General features: G+C 41.4%; 1 protein-coding gene and 2 long non-coding RNA genes across 5 annotated transcripts in view; 2 read left to right on the top strand and 1 right to left on the bottom strand.

Moving 5' to 3' along the window:
- Window positions 1-9,961, top strand: part of LOC117765158 (tumor necrosis factor receptor superfamily member 14-like) — a 111,997-nt gene extending 102,036 nt beyond the window's left edge. Inside the window, exons 5-8 of one of the 2 annotated variants that reach the window (XM_034591494.1) lie at window positions 6,225-6,300; window positions 6,838-6,993; window positions 9,311-9,398; window positions 9,506-9,961. In XM_034591494.1, coding sequence (XP_034447385.1) covers window positions 6,225-6,300; window positions 6,838-6,993; window positions 9,311-9,398; window positions 9,506-9,905 — 720 coding nt within the window. In that variant the 3' untranslated portion in view covers window positions 9,906-9,961. The remainder of the gene's footprint in view (window positions 1-6,224; window positions 6,301-6,837; window positions 6,994-9,310; window positions 9,399-9,505) is intronic. The other variant, XM_034591490.1, reaches the window with a different exon arrangement.
- Window positions 172-6,016, top strand: LOC117765182. 2 transcript variants are annotated; one of them, XR_004614508.1, is made up of 3 exons: window positions 172-418; window positions 2,303-2,437; window positions 5,928-6,016. It is a non-coding gene; the product is annotated as an uncharacterized LOC117765182 (long non-coding RNA). The 2 variants fall into 2 exon arrangements; XR_004614509.1 differs by lacking the exon at window positions 172-418 and adding an exon at window positions 1,334-1,386.
- LOC117765195 lies at window positions 1,039-15,090 on the bottom strand. Its single transcript, XR_004614524.1, has 3 exons — window positions 14,713-15,090; window positions 10,648-10,653; window positions 1,039-1,049 (listed from the first exon to the last, which is right to left on the bottom strand). It is a non-coding gene; the product is annotated as an uncharacterized LOC117765195 (long non-coding RNA).
- Window positions 15,091-16,971: the final 1,881 nt, after the last annotated feature.

The following is a 16,971-nucleotide window of genomic DNA, read 5'->3' as shown; positions in this document are numbered from 1 at the left end:
ACATAAGTATTGTAGTACAACAAACAGGAGACCCTGGATGTGTGATGTGATTTTGGTGAGAAACACACTATTATTTTTGTAACATCTCTTTTCGGTGTTGCACTTTGCAGACGATCCCTGCGCACTCGTCCAGCTGTATACAGAGACCACATTATTTCTGTGTCCAGCTCGGAGGACAGCTCGTATTGACTAAAGTAAGCGTGTAGCCTGTTGTCCACCTTACTGGGAAAGAGGCGCGGTGTGTGATTTAAGAAGGTTTCGCTCGTGACTTATTGATCCTGGAAATTCGAATCTGTGAATATGTTTCCTACTTCCCGAAGTCTTACTGATCCAGGAAGTAACACCTTCCCTTTGCTGTGAAATGAAAACTAACTGCCTATAGACGGAACCTGCAGAAGGTCTTATCGTATTAACGACGGTAAGCAGACTGAATTTCTATATAACCTCTGAATGTTGCATAATAAAGAGCAGGAGTGAACCAGTAGATTGTTAAGATGTCGCTGATAAATCGGCCCCATAGGTTTGCTGGAACTGAAACAGTGCAACAGATAGTGTGTTGTCTTCTATGACGTGTCCCTTAAAGGGGACATTGTATGCCCATTTTACCACAGGTTGATATGGTTCCTTGGGGTCTTAATGAAATGTCTGTAACATACTTTGGTCAAAATACCACAAGGATCATTTAAAACAGCACCCTTTTTACCCTGTCTAAAACAGCCCTCCACAGAGTGACCTGTTTTGAGTGCCTGTTCCTTTAAATGCTAATGAGCCAGCTCCCCCCTCCCCCCTCTCCCCCCATGATTTTAAGGCCATGTAGGGAGACTTCCAGTGCCTTGTTACGACACAAAACCCAGGAAGCTCAATCGAGTCACTCAAGCATGAAGTTTCTGACTTAGAGGAACCATAACAAAATGCGCGAGTGTTTTTTTCCAGAGTTTTTGGGTTGGTAGACATGCCAGATACCCACATTAACCTGTAGAAGCACTAACAAAGTGGAATTTGCATGCTATGTCCCCTTTAGACATCTCATTACATTACATTTCATTTAGCTGATGCTTTTAATCCAAAGTGACTTCCAATAAGTGCTTTCAACCTTGAGGGTTCAAACCCTGAACGTCTCATGTTTCTGTGGTGAAAAACTGTTTTATTAAAGACAAGAGAGCTGCAGGTTTCAACAGCCACCTGAGAATTAGAGATCAGCTATCTGTTTGCTGTGTACTGGTGTTATCATGGAAGTTTCAATGTCAGACAACTACTGTGAACATGGTCTGTGTTTGAGTTGTGTTCAACTTTCACTTTCAGATATAGATGAAGAAGAGTGGAGTCTGAGTATACGTGAACACACCCCCACCTCTGAACACGTCAGAAGTTTGGTGAAAACTCTTGGTAAAATCACTCTTCCACTTCCTGCACTCATCATGTGATCAGTTATCATGTCAGAAAAACAACATCTGCTCACATATCAAACCAACTCTTAGCTGTGTGGGCGTGGTGTGTTACAGTATCTTGTCTGCGAACTTTGAAAGGGAACAGAAATAAGCATGAACTTAGAACTGTGAGCAGAGCAATGGGCTGTAAAAGCTGAGCTGACTCCAGTGCTAGGTTTAATGATTAATGTTATCTGCCTGTGAAGACACTCAGTCATCCAGATCATGGTATATCCAAGTGCTAGAAAACAGGTCAACTGGACTTGGTTAAGTTTCCTCCAGGTTACCTGAGAGGCTGGACCCACCCTGCTGTTGGTTTCACTGGGAGCTGTTGACACACCTGCCCCGTGTGTCTTAACCCTCCTCCTCTCTTCAGAGATGTTTTTTCTAGTTTAACGTAGATGGCTTCCTTCACTCCTCTTTCAAAACATCTGTCTTTCCTGGCCAAAATGTGGACTTTGTTGTCTTCAAATGAACGTCCATTGACCTTTAGATGTAGGCAGACTGCTGAGTCCTGACCTGAGTCACCAGCTCTCCTGTGCTGTGCCATGCGTTAATGAAGAGGTTGTTTAGTTTCCCCAATGTACAGGTCTGAGCATTCCTCACTACATTCAACTGCATGTACCACGTTGGGTGTTTTGTCTTTGGGGTGGACCAGCAGACAGTTAGAACTGAAGAAGGCTCTTGGATGAAAGATGAAACGTCTTCAAGAAACTCAACCAAGTCCAGTTTACCTATTTTTTAGCACTTGGATATTAATGTTACCACTCACAGAAAATTAAAGAAAGACAGACTTTATTAGATTAGCAGCAGTAATGTTGACAGGTCCCTGCTGTTCTGTGCAGTTTGTACAGCTGAGTCCTCTTTGTTTCCAGATGTCTCCCTCTTTTTGGATTTAAAAATCATCTCCAGCCGGATCTCAGTGATGGTGACTTCAGCTCAAGGAAACTGCCAACCTGCCGTTCAACATGAATTTGAGAAGTAAACATTTGGAGGCTGCATCTTTGTTGGTAAAGTTGCGTCACACTGCTCCTCGTCACCTACAGTTCTGCTCCTCTTTTCCTCTCTCTGTCACTTATCAGCCGTTTTGTAGACATGTCCTGCGGAGGATCTCCGGAGAATTGGGGACCTGAATTTCTCTGCAGTTTTCCTTTCACACATGCACAACGCAGCAGGAGATTCTCCGCTCAGACAAGTTCACAACAACAACGTATTAATCCCTCTGCGGAGATCACATGATTTTGTTTACAGCACATCCACACCGCTGTTTGCTCTTATCACAACAAACGCTTTTGACATCTTTGTCGGTGACAGCACTTTTTCACGCAGAGATATTTGTTTTTCTTTTTGTTTTATTCATTTTTCCAACTGCATAATTGATTGATGAAAGAATAAATATTTGGTCGTTTTAGTGTCCAGTCGTCTCCTCTCTTTCCGTTTCCGGTGTGAGTGGCGCGGAGATTTGAACTGGGTTTTTGCCTGTTTACGGGTATTTCCTTGTACATTTCATCTGATCTTTGCATGATCAGGTAAGTTTTTCTCTTTAATATCGTTGTGAGCATCAACCAAGAGACCACTGGTTTTGTCGGTGGTCTCTGGAGGAATGGCGTCCCCCGGGGCGCCTCCTCCGTCAATCCGGCAGGGAGTGAGGATAGTCCCGCCGGAAAATGACATTAGTGTGGAGGAGGTCCTGCTGGCTGTGGGCGAACAGGTAGGACACGACAAACTATGTTTCGCCAGCAGAATGAACAAAGCAGTGGTGGTGTTTTTAAAAGAAGAACGCCAGGTGTACCAGCTGATTGAAAGTGGCCTGTATATTAGGGACGGCTTCATGCAGGTTTCCCCGCTGTCGGTTCCCTCAACGCGGATCACGGTGTCCGGAGTTCCGCCGTTTATACCAAACGAGCTCTTACAGTCTGAGCTCCACCGGTTTGGAAAATTTGCTAGCGGGTTTAGAACGCTGAATTTAGGCTGTAAGGACCCCAAACTGAAGCACGTGCAGTCCCTGAGGCGAAAGGCCTTTATGTTTCTAGATTCACCCACGAACACTCTGGAGGTGTCCTTCAGAGTGAAGTATGGTGACGGTCACTACATGGTGTACGCCAGCTCCGGGAGCCATAAATGTTTCGAATGTGGAGATGTTGGACATAAACGCTTCTCGTGTCCGCATAAACAGTGACAAGTAGAAGCGGCAGGTGACGGCAGCGGCGCGCAAGCTGCTGCCGGTGCCGCTCGCGCAGAGGCGGCGGATGCGTCTAGCGCCGAAGCGGCGGCTGCACTTAGCGGCGCAGGGGCGGCGGAGTCCGCTCCCACCGAATCGACGGGTGCGCCAAGCCGTGCAGGGGCGACGGTCGCTCTCCGCACCGAAGCGACAGAGTCCACTCACGTCAGAGCTAAGAGTGGTGGTGATGCCGTGAATGAGACTGAGTGCTGCGGCCCTTTCACAGCCTGGAAACGAGTATTCAGAGGGTCAGAGTCAGTTGAAGAAGCTATGTGTCTGAGGATGCAGAAAACTCCTCTCAGTCTGCAGCTGCTGCAATTTCACAGACAGAAGAACATGTTGAGGAAGCAGCTTCCTCAGATGCCACAGCCACAGATCACATTGTGAACTACAATGAGGGACCGTCTGTCAAACAGTCAGGCATCATGTGAAGAAATGGAGGACGACTCAGTCAGATAGTGTATCCTCTGTTGGGACCCCTGCTAGAAACACTTCTCTTTACACTCTAGAAGAAATTACCGTTTTTTTGGACGAAACTTTCGGGAGGGCGGTTAAAGCAGAGGAATACTTTGAAGACAGGGATACATTTATTAGATCTGTGGCTGTTTTGAAAAGACAGTTTGGGTTCAATCAGCTGGATGAGAAGAAACGCTTCCGTCTTAAAAAACATATGACAACCATGAGGAAAGATGCGAAAGCTAAAACCATGAGAAAGACCAGGAGTATGTCAAAGTGATCATGCATCACATGGTGTTTCTCCTTCTTCACTGATTTCTGATTCTCTGCTCTGATTTTTCGATGAGGAAATTAAAAACAGGGTCGCTAAACATCAATGGAGGAAGAGACAGTAAAAAAAGAGCAGTAATAGCTGAGATCTCTGCTCAGAAACACATTGTGTTATTTTTGCAAGAGACACATACACATGCCCTTAGACCTGGCTCAAATCTTAGTGCAGGAGTAGCTGTCCTGTTCACAACAACAAATGCTACCATCATATCCAGTTCAGAAGTAGTAAAGGGGCAGCTGTTAATAGTTAGGGCAGAAATAGAAAGCACAGTGTTAGTTTTCATGAATATATATGCCCCCAAATCAAGGTTCAGAGAGAGTTAGCTTTTTTAATTTACTTAAAAATGAACTGAAAAATTATCATCAGGATCAGTTAATTATCAGTGGGGATTTCAACTGTACTTTGGACTTTACTATGGACAGGACCAGTGAGGAACCTCATCCCCAGTCATCACAGACCCTCAATAACCTCATTGCACAGCAAGATCTGATTGTCACTTGGAGGATTAAGCATCCACAATCCGGACAGTACTCATCCAGACGAGCTGGCTGCACCAAACTGGGCCATCTGATGAGGATGACAGCAACATCGTTGGACACCCTGAGAGAGAAAAGCAACATCACGTCCACCAGACTGATCAATAAAGTGCTGGAGGAGGTCTGTGCCGCCCTGCCACAAACCCTGAGAGTTTTTGCAAAAAAACATGCTCTGTGTGACCAGTGGAGTGAAGAATCGGAATACAGTTTTTCCCCTCCCTGTCCATCACCCCAGCTGTAGGGGAGTGGCAGGAGGGGGGTGGTCAGCTGTTGTCCTTCCCAACTCCTCACCTGGACAACCTTCAGACTGTGGAAAAATAGTCAGTTTACCAGACCTGTGTAAAGGTTCGCACTTTTCACTCTCTGGAAGGGACGAGAGAGTCAAGGTGGACTGGGCTTTTGGAACCGGACGCTTCTTTGAAAGGCAGCTGGCGGTCCTTGTACAAGCTGCCCATTGACACGGACAGCAGACCTCCAGTGGAGGGTAGTGCACGTAGGAACCAGGCCTGAACACTGGTGGCGTACATCCGGCGCCAATGCTAGTGGGACTTCTGAAAGCCAGACTTAAAATAAGAACACGCCTACTACAGGATGATGGACAATGTGCTGGCTTTTAGTCACATATGGGCTGTTGGGGGGATTTTATGCTCTCTTGGGGAAGAAAGAGAACTGAGTATTTACCTTTTTTAAATTGAGAAAATATAGTGTGTGTATGTACATGCGTATATACATATATATATGTGTATGTATGTTTGTGTATATATGGAAAGGAAAACTTTATTATTTACTAATCTTGTTTTGTGGTTTTACATTTGGTTGTTGATGTAAGGAGGGTTTTTCTTCCTGGAAATTCACAATAAATGGATTTTGAAAACCTCTCCTCTCCCAGTTTTTGACAATGTCAACATGTCAACCAAGGTTAACTAAGATGAAAACCTTTGCCCTATCTTTCACAGATATTTTTGGTCAAAGTCTTCTGTGTGAATACGCGGACTTGTCATCCAACCGAGTATCGGATAGGGAATGATTGCTGTCCTCTTTGTCCGTCTGGTAAGATGCTGAATGAGAAGAATAGGCTGAAATGTTTTTTTTTTAATATTATGGCTTCTTCTGTTACATTATAACCTGCACTTTACCCTCAAGATGATTTGTCTTTGTTCAACAGAAACATTTCATGAAATTAAACAGTTTTCTTTTCAACAGGATATCGTGTTGACACACACTGCACGAAGTACTGGAGGACTGTCTGTTTGACCTGTGTGAATGACACCTTCATGAATCTTCCTACTGGACTTAAACAGTGTTTACCCTGCACGACCTGTGGTCCAGGTAGATTTCTGTGTTGACATTTACTGTAGGTTTAAAATCAGTAAGGAGGCACGTTACTGCAAGTCTTACAGTGTGTGAGCTGAGCTGTTCTGATGATGTTTTTTACAGTGTCACTGTGTTAGTCTGTTTAGAATAGTTTCTTGCATATGAAACTGGGATAGTGAATGAGGAGTCACAAGAGCCTCTTCTTGCATAACTAAGTATGAGACTCTGCTGTGCTCTGTAGTTTCTATCAGTGGGACTTGCAGTAATGGCAGAAGTGAGACTTCTTACAAAAGTCAGTTGTTCACTTCAAATCTCCTTGTTCCTGCCACCAGGAGATCAGTCCACTGTGTTGTGTTTACGGCAGTTTTATTCTTCACCCTCGTAGACTTATAGATCGGACAATCTATTTTATTTTATTTCCTAAAGATGTCATAAGAACTAAAGATTAGTTTTAATGATATTTTGTCAGACAAAAAAGGCATAGTTGCTTTCTCATAGAATACATAGTTCAGGAGTTTTGTATCTTCATATGTATCCTCTATGTGTCGACAGATTCTGGTCTGAAGATATACACTTCATGCACAGCAACAACGGATTCACTTTGTGAACCTCTGGAAGGATTCTACTGTATAGAACCCAAACAGAACCACTGTGCAGATGCACAGAAACACAAACAATGTCAACCAGGGCAGTACATCAAACACAGAGGTGCGTTTTCTAATGCTGACTTTAAGATTTAAGTTTTCAAAACTGTAAAAAGCTTTGAAGAACACAGAGCAGGTTATTTGAGCCATCCAGTCAATTGTGAATCATTTGGATGATATGCAAATTGTTATTGTTTTGCAAGTTGTTCATCTAATTGGCTTCACACATGGCATCTGTATTATGAATTGTCAAATGAGGGGTCAAAGTCACTGCCAGTTCATTTTGATGATTTAATGGTTTTAATTTCACCACATTGGACTGAAAAAGATATTCTGATTATCTGATCTCCGTCATGGAAACAAAAGTCATAGAATCACTCAGGAATTTGTCTTCAACATAAAAAGCGCAACGTTTGCTGGTGCAATGGGTTAAACCGATTGGAATAACAGATTTATTTTGAAAAGTTGGGAACTTGGGTCTGAATATTCGTAGAAATAGTGACAATCATATATATAAACCACACACGTGAACAGTAACAAAGTAAAATCAGATACATTTTATGAAAAACATTGACTACTTCACTGTAGATAAACCAGGTAGGATGAACGCAAAGTTTTCTAACTTCACTCTGCACCATAGACTGTTTATAAAAAGCTCTGCAGACAACATCCAGCACACAAACAATACAAAGTGACAGTATATTGTAGAACTGTTTGAGGAGGACTCACTAATGACAAGGAATAATTCTGAAGTTGCTCTGGAGCAGGACAAAACAATGTGGCGTTTTATTTTAGTGTATGCAAATTGGATGCTGATTGTGATAGTGTGTTTACACCAAATGCGGCACACATTTTTGCGATGCCCTAAACCCTTTGCAGGATCATTTGAATTTATTTGGGTTAATTGCGCGGAAAAACACAACCGGAGTATTTGCCTGTTCTTTCCCGGAAGAGAGAAGGACGACTGGCTAATGTGATCAAGTTGATTAGGTGATTAAGTGATCAATTTAATCACCCTCTAGTTCGGGTCGGTGCCAGGACTGAGTCTGCTGAGTTCCATTCTAAGGTTGGATGAAGCGAAATGGCGTCATGCCAATTTGACGCTCGATTTCAAAGACTTCAACTCAAGATTTTGCCGCGTTGGTATAGTGTCAAATGCGACGCCCAGGGCGAGAGATGTGGATTTCGTGTCTAGACGCATTTTTGCATTGACTTCGAATGTAATCTCGACGTTCGGTATAAAAGCACCATTAGGATCAGCATAAGACATGTCTAGACTTCAATATGGAACGGTCGATCAAACTTTCTGCATTCCTTGTTGGCTGAGAGTTGAGTACTCGTTCTGGTCACACATACGTGCCCACAGTTCCATTCATAAAATGAGGCTCTGCGTTGTTCTGGCGTTCAGTGCATACGTACCTGAACCCACATTTCACTCCAGTAGGCAGATATATTGTTCCTGGAGCATGCACAGTCAATGTGTACAGTCAACGTGGACACACAATTTGGGCTGCATACAGACGTCCACATATGGGTCTGTGCATGTATTTTACCCATATAAAGATAATGGGTTAGATACATGTCTGTGTCCATTTAGGAAAGTTCATCAAAACAGCCATAAAGACTTTGGCTGTGGACAGTGGACAAAAGTAGATGGACGGACAAATCTTCTTCCATCTATCAAGATGATTTGTTTGAGTTGGAGAAAACAAATCAAAATCCCATCTTCCTGTGCAACTGTGATAATAATACTAATAATAACGTTCTTTCAAAAAAGAGAGAGAGCTGAGTGACAGTCTGACACAATTAACAATAATTGGACAATTTTGAAAAACAGCCTAATATATACGGTGTTATTTCATATTTTTATTCTTACTACATTTAGCCCATGCACTGCTTTCCCTGTGCTGCTGCGTTGACTGGGAAATGGAGGATTATTAAAGGTACATCTTATCTGACCTTGTCTTATCTTTACACATTACTCAAACCAGTGTTACAAAGCAAAAACAAAACGTATATAAAAACAAATGATAAATATAGTCATAAAAGACAGTGCAGTGATCCAGGTGTGATGAGATAAAAGAATGTAAAATAGTTTCTGTATCTTTGAAATGTAACATAGAAGAACAGAATTCTGTCAATGTTCCTTAGTTTATAGAATCCTGTTTGTAAGTTTAGTGGCATGCTGCTCTACATTTCATCACACCTCACATAAAAAGGAGAGAATTTGAACAAAGAAATGTTTGCTCTTCAAAAACCTCAATGATCAAATATTTGTTTACCTTTGGAAATCAGACAGATCTGATGTCAAATACCACTTTGCTATATAATCCTAATATGATGTGTACACTAGTAACTGTGTATAGTTTGTGTTTGTACAGGAACACCCCTCACAGACTCTCAATGCTCTGACTGCAGCGTTGGAACATTTTCTGACGGGACGCGTACGTCTTGTCAACCACACACACAGTAAGTAAAGAGTCTCACCAGACATGGACGTGCCTGGTTTCTTACACTTGCAGTGAATCTGTGGTGCCTCTACATGGTCCTGTGAAAATGTCCCCCTGTCATTCCAGATGTGAATCACTAAACCTTCAGCTGATGCAACCAGGAACAGCTTCAACTGACGCTGAATGTGGAAATGACAGTTTAAATAACACAACAGTTGCAATCATCGTTGCAGTGTTTTTTTGGGGTCTTGTGATTGCATTAGTCGCCTTGTGTTTCTGGAAGTGGAAAGGATATCGTTCAGGTACGATGTGTGTGTGGTGGAAGAAAATGTTCTCATGGATGATAAGACCTCCATCAAGTCATGATGTCGTTGATGAAGAGCTTTTTCATTTGTTTTGTTTCTATTACAGGAAAAAAAACAAATGCATCCTTTCCCAAAAAGGTACGTTTGTTACTCTCTTTTTCACAGTGTATGTTCTGACTCTGTGTATATATGTTCTCTGCTTGATGACAATACTTGGTTGATGAAGGTAATGAGATTATTTTATTTAATATTTCAGGAAAAGGAAAACACAACTGGAGGAGAAAATGGAAAGATGATGGGCTGAAAAGCAGAAGGTGAGACAGCAGCGTGTTCTACATTTAAATATTCATTAGTTGAGGACTGTCTAGAGCCGCTTTCAGACATGACCTAAGGAGGATGTCTACAGAATTGGGTCCAGACTCTCGCAGGTGTTTGTCTTTTACGCAGCAGGAGATTCTCTGCTAGGACTCGTTCACGTCACCAAAAGTCTCTGGAGCGTTCAGGTGAGGGGTGGTGCAACAGTCAGAGGCAGGATGTAATATATCAATTCTGCTGCGGAGATCAAATGATTTTGTTACATCACATCGACACCGGGGTCGGCTCTTATCACCAAAAGCTCTCTTGGTGTCGTCTTCAGTGTCTTCTTCGTGTAAGGCACCGCTTTTTTATGCAGAGAGATTTGTTGTCTTTTTTTTTTATAACTACTATAACATGTTTGAAGCTTCATCAACATACCCACTCGCTCGCGGTGAATCCTGCTGTATTGACACATTAGTTAGAGTTTTAGAGAGAAACTCCGGAGAAAGTCCTGAGGCTCTCACACTGACTTTTGCATTCTCACATACAGCCTCTCTGGAGACTGTCAGGAGATTATCTGGAGTTTAGTGCATGTCTGAAAGTGGCTTAAGACTTCTCTCTGTGAAGTCTGTTCACATGTACAAGAGGTTTCCATTTTAATTCCACATATTTCTCTCCTCAGCAAAAGAGATAAACCTGCAGAGAACCAGTAGACTGTTTGTTCACTGCAGAGTGAATGTGCTCTAGAATCCAGGTATAATCCCACTGGGTTCTAGCACATTGTCTTTGTAGGGTACAGAAATAAAACCACTGCTTTGTTACAAAGGGCACACAGCTCATCGTCTCACAGATGTCACTGCACCAAAACTACAGTCGGCTGGGAATATGAAACTTGGAGCGTCTCCCTACCCCTACCCCTTGTTTTTGAGGGTTATCTTGCCCCTTGAAACGTAGTCACAAGGGTTAGTGGTTGAAATCTTCCCCTTCAAATTGGGACCGCGTTTCAAAAACCCGACACTTCATTAGTAGTTGTTGATGTAAACTAATCCGACAAAAAGTTTTGCCGGGGATGTCATTGTAATAACATTGTTGAGATCTTAAATAAACCAATGCTATTGTTTGCAGTTACTAAACTGACAAACCTATAATATCCTAATAACATCTTTGCTAATGCAGGTGAATCAATGACATTTGCCATTCATCCAATTGAAATTGAAAAGCTTGGATGCTCTGCATTATTTCACGTATAAATCAAAAGCACACAGCTTCAGGCTGCTAGCAGTGGTCTGTATGCAACCCTGCCAGGAGGCTTTGTTATTAGAGGGTTGTTTCCGTGTTTATGAAGCTGTACATATCTTCACGCTCAGTTAAGTGGAAGCAATCTTTGGACTATTATTATGAAAATACATAAGAAATAGCTAGTGTCGTATTTTTATCTTTATAAATGTGTGTTTGAGAAAAGATTCTGTGTTTCACCTGTAAAAGGTTATGTGTTTGAAACATAGATGTCTCTTTTTAAACAGTACAGTGTAAAACTGGGGACATTCAGTGCAAATGGATAAAAACAGTATGCATGCACACAGAAGAAGATCTGATGTAGTACCAGAGTCTGGTTCGTAGTATTATCTGTTACTAAGCAACCAACTACATTCTGCTTCCTGTTTATACTGGCCCAGTGTGCGTAAGTGGTCACATGATAAATGTTTTCAGGGGCTCTTTTAATCTCAAAATGTTTTTGTACCATTTTGCTGCAGTTTCTGGGATGAAATATTTAAATGTTAGTTCACCTGACACCTTCAGATATAGGCGACTTAACTATAGTTAAAGTTTTAAAGTAAAGAACTTGTTTCACCGATTATTATATTATTTTATTAAGCTCTATCACAGATCATTAATACTGAAGCAGCCGTGTAAGCAGCAGGTGAAGCTACAGTAAAATACATTATTAACAGTTGTATATGCAGCGATGTTAGATATATTGTGAGAGCTTCTTTCTCTTTGGATCATTAAAGCATTTGAGAAAAGCTTTTAACAACTAAGACTTTTGAAATAACTACATTTATTTTTCAGAAACGAAACATTTTCACCCTGTGAGGTGTGTTTTTGTCCAGCAGAGCAACAGATAATCATTAAGCTTGATGAAGAATTCAAACTCTTATTCATCAAGAAAGGAAACATGTCCCACTCAACAAGGCGAAGGAGACGTCATGGCAGAAAATATCTGACTTTCTTACAGCAGATGAGGATTATACAACCACGTGATAAAAATAAAACTTCTGAGGAGGGAGTGAATCCACAGACAGAGAAGAGAGAAGGAAGATTCTTAGCACTGATCTAACAAAGTGAGCAAAATGTCAGTAGTATTAGAAGCTGCAGAATTTTATTACAAACTCATGTTTTTCACAGGTGATGTTAATCTTCTCCACAGCCCACATTGTTTTCATTGTTTGTTTTAATAAATGAACTGTCAGATCCACAAGACTGAGAATATTTAGCTGTATAATATCAGATGTAGGGAAGTGACATCACTACAATCATTTACTGTTAATTAGCCTAATGAGGTGAAGTATGTGTGAAGCCTCTCTGACCCACTGACCTGATAACCCTCAGCCTTTATTGATTCTTCTGTCACATCCCAACAGAATCTAAAGAGCATATTATTAGGAGTATTAAGTAGCCTCTAATTAAATGTATGTTTCAAATAGAAGTAAATCTGTAAATATTAACCTTTAGCCATCAGCCAGTAATGGATGACTTACACCTGAGCTCTTACAGCTGCAGAGGAACTGGAATAGATGGGGGGACCACATCTGTGATGGGCCTGTATCTCCATGTCGCTGACTCGAATAAGAAAGTAGTTGAAGATTTGATGAATGTTATTTGGTCTGTATGAATGATGGCAGAGGAACCAGGGTTAATGTAACAACAGGTGCATAATCAGCACTAGATATCACCTTAGTCACTGGCCCTTTGGCTGGAGTTAGTAGCTGGCACGTTTGGACAGCTACAACAGTTGGTAGTGACCATTACCCAGTGTCTTCTGCATTGGGTGAAAGAATGGAAGGGAGAGCAGCTGGGGGAGTCCCAAAATGGGTCTTTGGGACAGCTGATTGGGTCAAGTTCCAGAGGTGTAGTGAGGAAGCAATGGCAGGGATTGATATGTTTGGGGATGTAGATGAAAGTTTCCTCAGCAACTGTCACTACCATGGTGGACATAGGGGTGTCAGGAGGCTGTCGGTAACAGGAACAGAGCATTCAGACTAGTTCAAAGAACCCATAACATGCAGAACATGATCAAATATTAGAAAGCTCAGGCAGTGGTGAGTTTGTCAAAGAGTTTTAAAGTTACTAGGGGAGGCAGTGGCAACAAGAGAGAGGACCTTGTGTTAACTAGGTTGAGGTTAGGGCACTGTGCACCAAACTAAACCTTTAGCCTTGTTAGCCTATACAGAAAAGGACATAACAAATTTCAAAAAAGACAAAGAAAATTTTGAACAGCCGGACATTCCCAGAGATAATGGAGTAGCAAAGCTTGTTCCCAACAATTGTGCCAGCATGAATCTTGGTGTTTGTCATCTGTGGGCTCAGAGAGAACCTCCACCTTCACCAGAGGATTAATCAGCACAGCTAAGGGCTGTTATCTGATTGATCCTCTGGTTCAAAAGGCTGCAGCCAAATCCAATACAATTGAAGTGAATGCTGACCACTTCTTCACACCGCACAAGCACACGCGCCTATGCTCTCGCAGCGAGAACTCACGAGAACCCCTACATAAGCGTAGTGGTGAATAGATAATGAGTGACTTTTTGTTTGTGGGTGAACTATCCCTTTAAGCTATAAATATTGGACACTATCTCTTGTCGAGGCAGCCTTCCTGAGAAGCTGATCCCACTCTGAACATGCGGCAGGGACGGCTTCTTCTTTGCATTTCCTGACTAAACAAAACCTTGAAATTAGTAAGGCAACACCAGACAGGCCTGTGTGAGAGTGAATGGATAGAAGAGTCTGTGGAGCATGTGATTTTGAGTTGTGGGCAGTATGCCTCACAGAGGGGGGTGATGAGGAGTAATTTGACTTGGGGTGCACCTATCGATTATGTTTTTATCGATTAAATCGATCGTAACTTTCTGGAGGAACATCAAAACACTGTAAATTCAAGTATCAGTCTATCAAAAAATCATCTCAGGGTAAAATTTGTGCAATTTGAGTCACCCTGAAACTTTGAACTGAAGTTATACTGAACTTTTTAATGGGAATAATTCATCTCTCAGTAACAAAACACAGCCAAGCAGTGGTGTATAAAGTACTTGAAAGCCATACTTGAGTAAAAGTACAGATATCTTACCTGAAAGTGACTCCGGTAAAAGTTAAAGTCACTCGTAAGAAAATGACTTGAGTCAAAGTCTTAAAGTAGCTCATATTAAATGTACTTAAGTATCAAAAGTAAAAGTATCAGTACCAAAATTAAAAATGCAAAGTGCTTTTTATAGTAGGCCTATACAGACACAAAACAACCCAAAATTGTTCTCTTCAGGCTTTATTTCAACTGACTGAAAAGTTATAACAAAAATATACATATACTGTAAAAATGTTTAACCCCACATGCTGAGGTTCAAATAGTAATGGACTAGTGCATCTGAACTTCTAGGGTCAACAAAGAACCAACACAACAGAATAAACAAGTGCCTCTTGTGTCTGCCTAAGAACACTAATAGACCACAGAATAACCACAAAAAATTCTGTAAATATCACTAAACATGGACCTTTCACTTTCTAATCAGTAGCAGGAATGATACACAATGCCCCTTATGATAACTCAGCAAAAGGAAACAAGTTCTAGGCACACAAAATAGGATAGTTTCTCTTTTGTTAACAACCTGGACAGTGCTAGTACAGAGAAGAAAAAATCACTGGACACAGTCTAGTTTTGCTGCAGGCCAAATTTCAGACGGAATAATAAAGACTGAACTGAACCGAGCTCCTGCATGAGCACCTGGGTAATTCTAAAGGGAATAAATGGATGGGGAATGTGCTCGCGTTGATTAAGTCCCTGCCCTTTGTACACACATCGCTACTACCCATTGGATGGTTTAGTGAGGTCCTCGGATCGGCTCTGGAAGAGCGCAGAGAAGACGATCAAACTTGACTATCTAGAGCAGGGGTGTCAAACTCATTTTAGTTAAGGGGCCACATACTGCCCACTTTGATATCAAGTGGGCCAGACCAGTAAAATCATAGCATAATAACGCATACATAACGACAATATTTCTCTATGTTTAAATCATTGGTGAAGGTTTTTGGATGATAAACCCTATTTTAAGGTCTTTCTATAATAAACTAGAAACATAAAGACCAAAAACTCAGACATCAGCCCACTGTTTATCTGCCTGGGCTCTCCTCTGCAGAGTCCCTCGCTTTGTGACTCGTTTGACGTCAAACACGTCACAAAGCGAGCAGCGAGCGCTGCTGCCTGTGGCAATGAGCACTTCTGCCTCCGGAGCAGACATCGCATTTACGCTGTTTTTGAAGCAATTACTGGATCGATTAAAAAAAATTACAAAACGTTTGTACTCATAAACCTCCATATTCTTAAGAGACATTCTGATTCACTGCTGTTTAGTTCTGGTTCTCAGTGTAAATCGCTACTCTTACTCTTCACTTGTTTTACAGTCTATGTTGGACCTTTTTCAGGTTGAAGATGGACTCAAAATCAATTCCCAAACCTACTGCCAGTTTTTAGAAGACACTTTCTTCAAGCAGTGGTACAGGAAAAAGTCTGCATCTTTCAAGAAGACCATGATTGTTATGCAGGACAATGCTCCATCGCATGCATCAAAGTACTCCACTGCGTGGCTAGCCAGTAAAGGCCTTAAAGATGAAAGAATAATGACATGGCCCCCTTCCTCACCTGACCTAAACCCTATTGAGAACTTGTGGGCCCTTCCTAAACGGGAGATTTACGGTGAAGGAAAACAGTACACCTCTCTGAACAGTGTCTGGGAGGCTGTGGTTGCTGCTGCAGAAAAAGTTGATCGTCAACAGATCAAGAAACTGACAGAATCCATGAATGGAAGGCTTATTACTGTTATTGAAAAGAAGGGTGGCTATATTGGTCACTGATTTTTTTTTTTAAATGTCAGAAATGTTTATTTGTAAATTTTGAGTTGTTTGTTTATTATTCTCACTTTAACAGATGAAAACCAACAAGTGAGATGGGAAAATTTTCGTTTTTCATTTAGTTGCATAATAATTCTGCACACTAATAGTTGCCCAATAATTGTGCACACATAGATATTCTCCTAAGAAAGCCCAAACCTCACTTTTACTTTCTTAAATATTGAGATTTGAGGTTTATTAACATTTTGGATTGACCGAGAGCACTGTAGTTAAAATGAATCCTCAAAAATACAACTTGCCTAATAATTGTGCACACAGTGTATACTGGAAATATCACCATGGTAGCCATTTAATATGTAGTCAGAAAAAAGTATGCACGTAGAACCTATTATTTAGGGGGAAAAAATCCAATATTATAGAAATATTTTTGTCTGAAAGGTAACCTTTCATTACCTAGCATTCTGTAAGATCATTACACATCTGACATTTGTAACAAACCATACGGCTTGAAAATTGGTTGAAAATTGACTGGGTTATGAACATTTTAATATGGATACACCTCCTGCCTTACATGTGCATTAGAAGACGTGGCTGTATGTACCAGGTGGCCTCGGTTAGATATACAGCAAACAAGATGCAGTGTGGTTAAATGCAAATGTGTTTTTTTTCTATTGAGTGGTTAAAAAAACCAGGAGGAGAGGATTTATATGTGTGAAGTTAGTCTGCCAAGGCATATTTTTTACAAAGAGAAGGTTGAAGTCCGACCAGGAGGAGCCCATGTATATGTATATTGATGCGAGAGGAGGACGAGTAAAGGGAGAGAACAGGTGAGGTGAGGGAAGTTTGTTGTGGAGTCCAAATAGTAAGAGAAGC

Source organism: Hippoglossus hippoglossus, chromosome 7, assembly GCF_009819705.1.
Source record: "Hippoglossus hippoglossus isolate fHipHip1 chromosome 7, fHipHip1.pri, whole genome shotgun sequence".
Lineage (NCBI taxonomy): Eukaryota > Metazoa > Chordata > Actinopteri > Pleuronectiformes > Pleuronectidae > Hippoglossus > Hippoglossus hippoglossus.
This window is presented reverse-complemented; position numbering and strand designations above follow the sequence as displayed.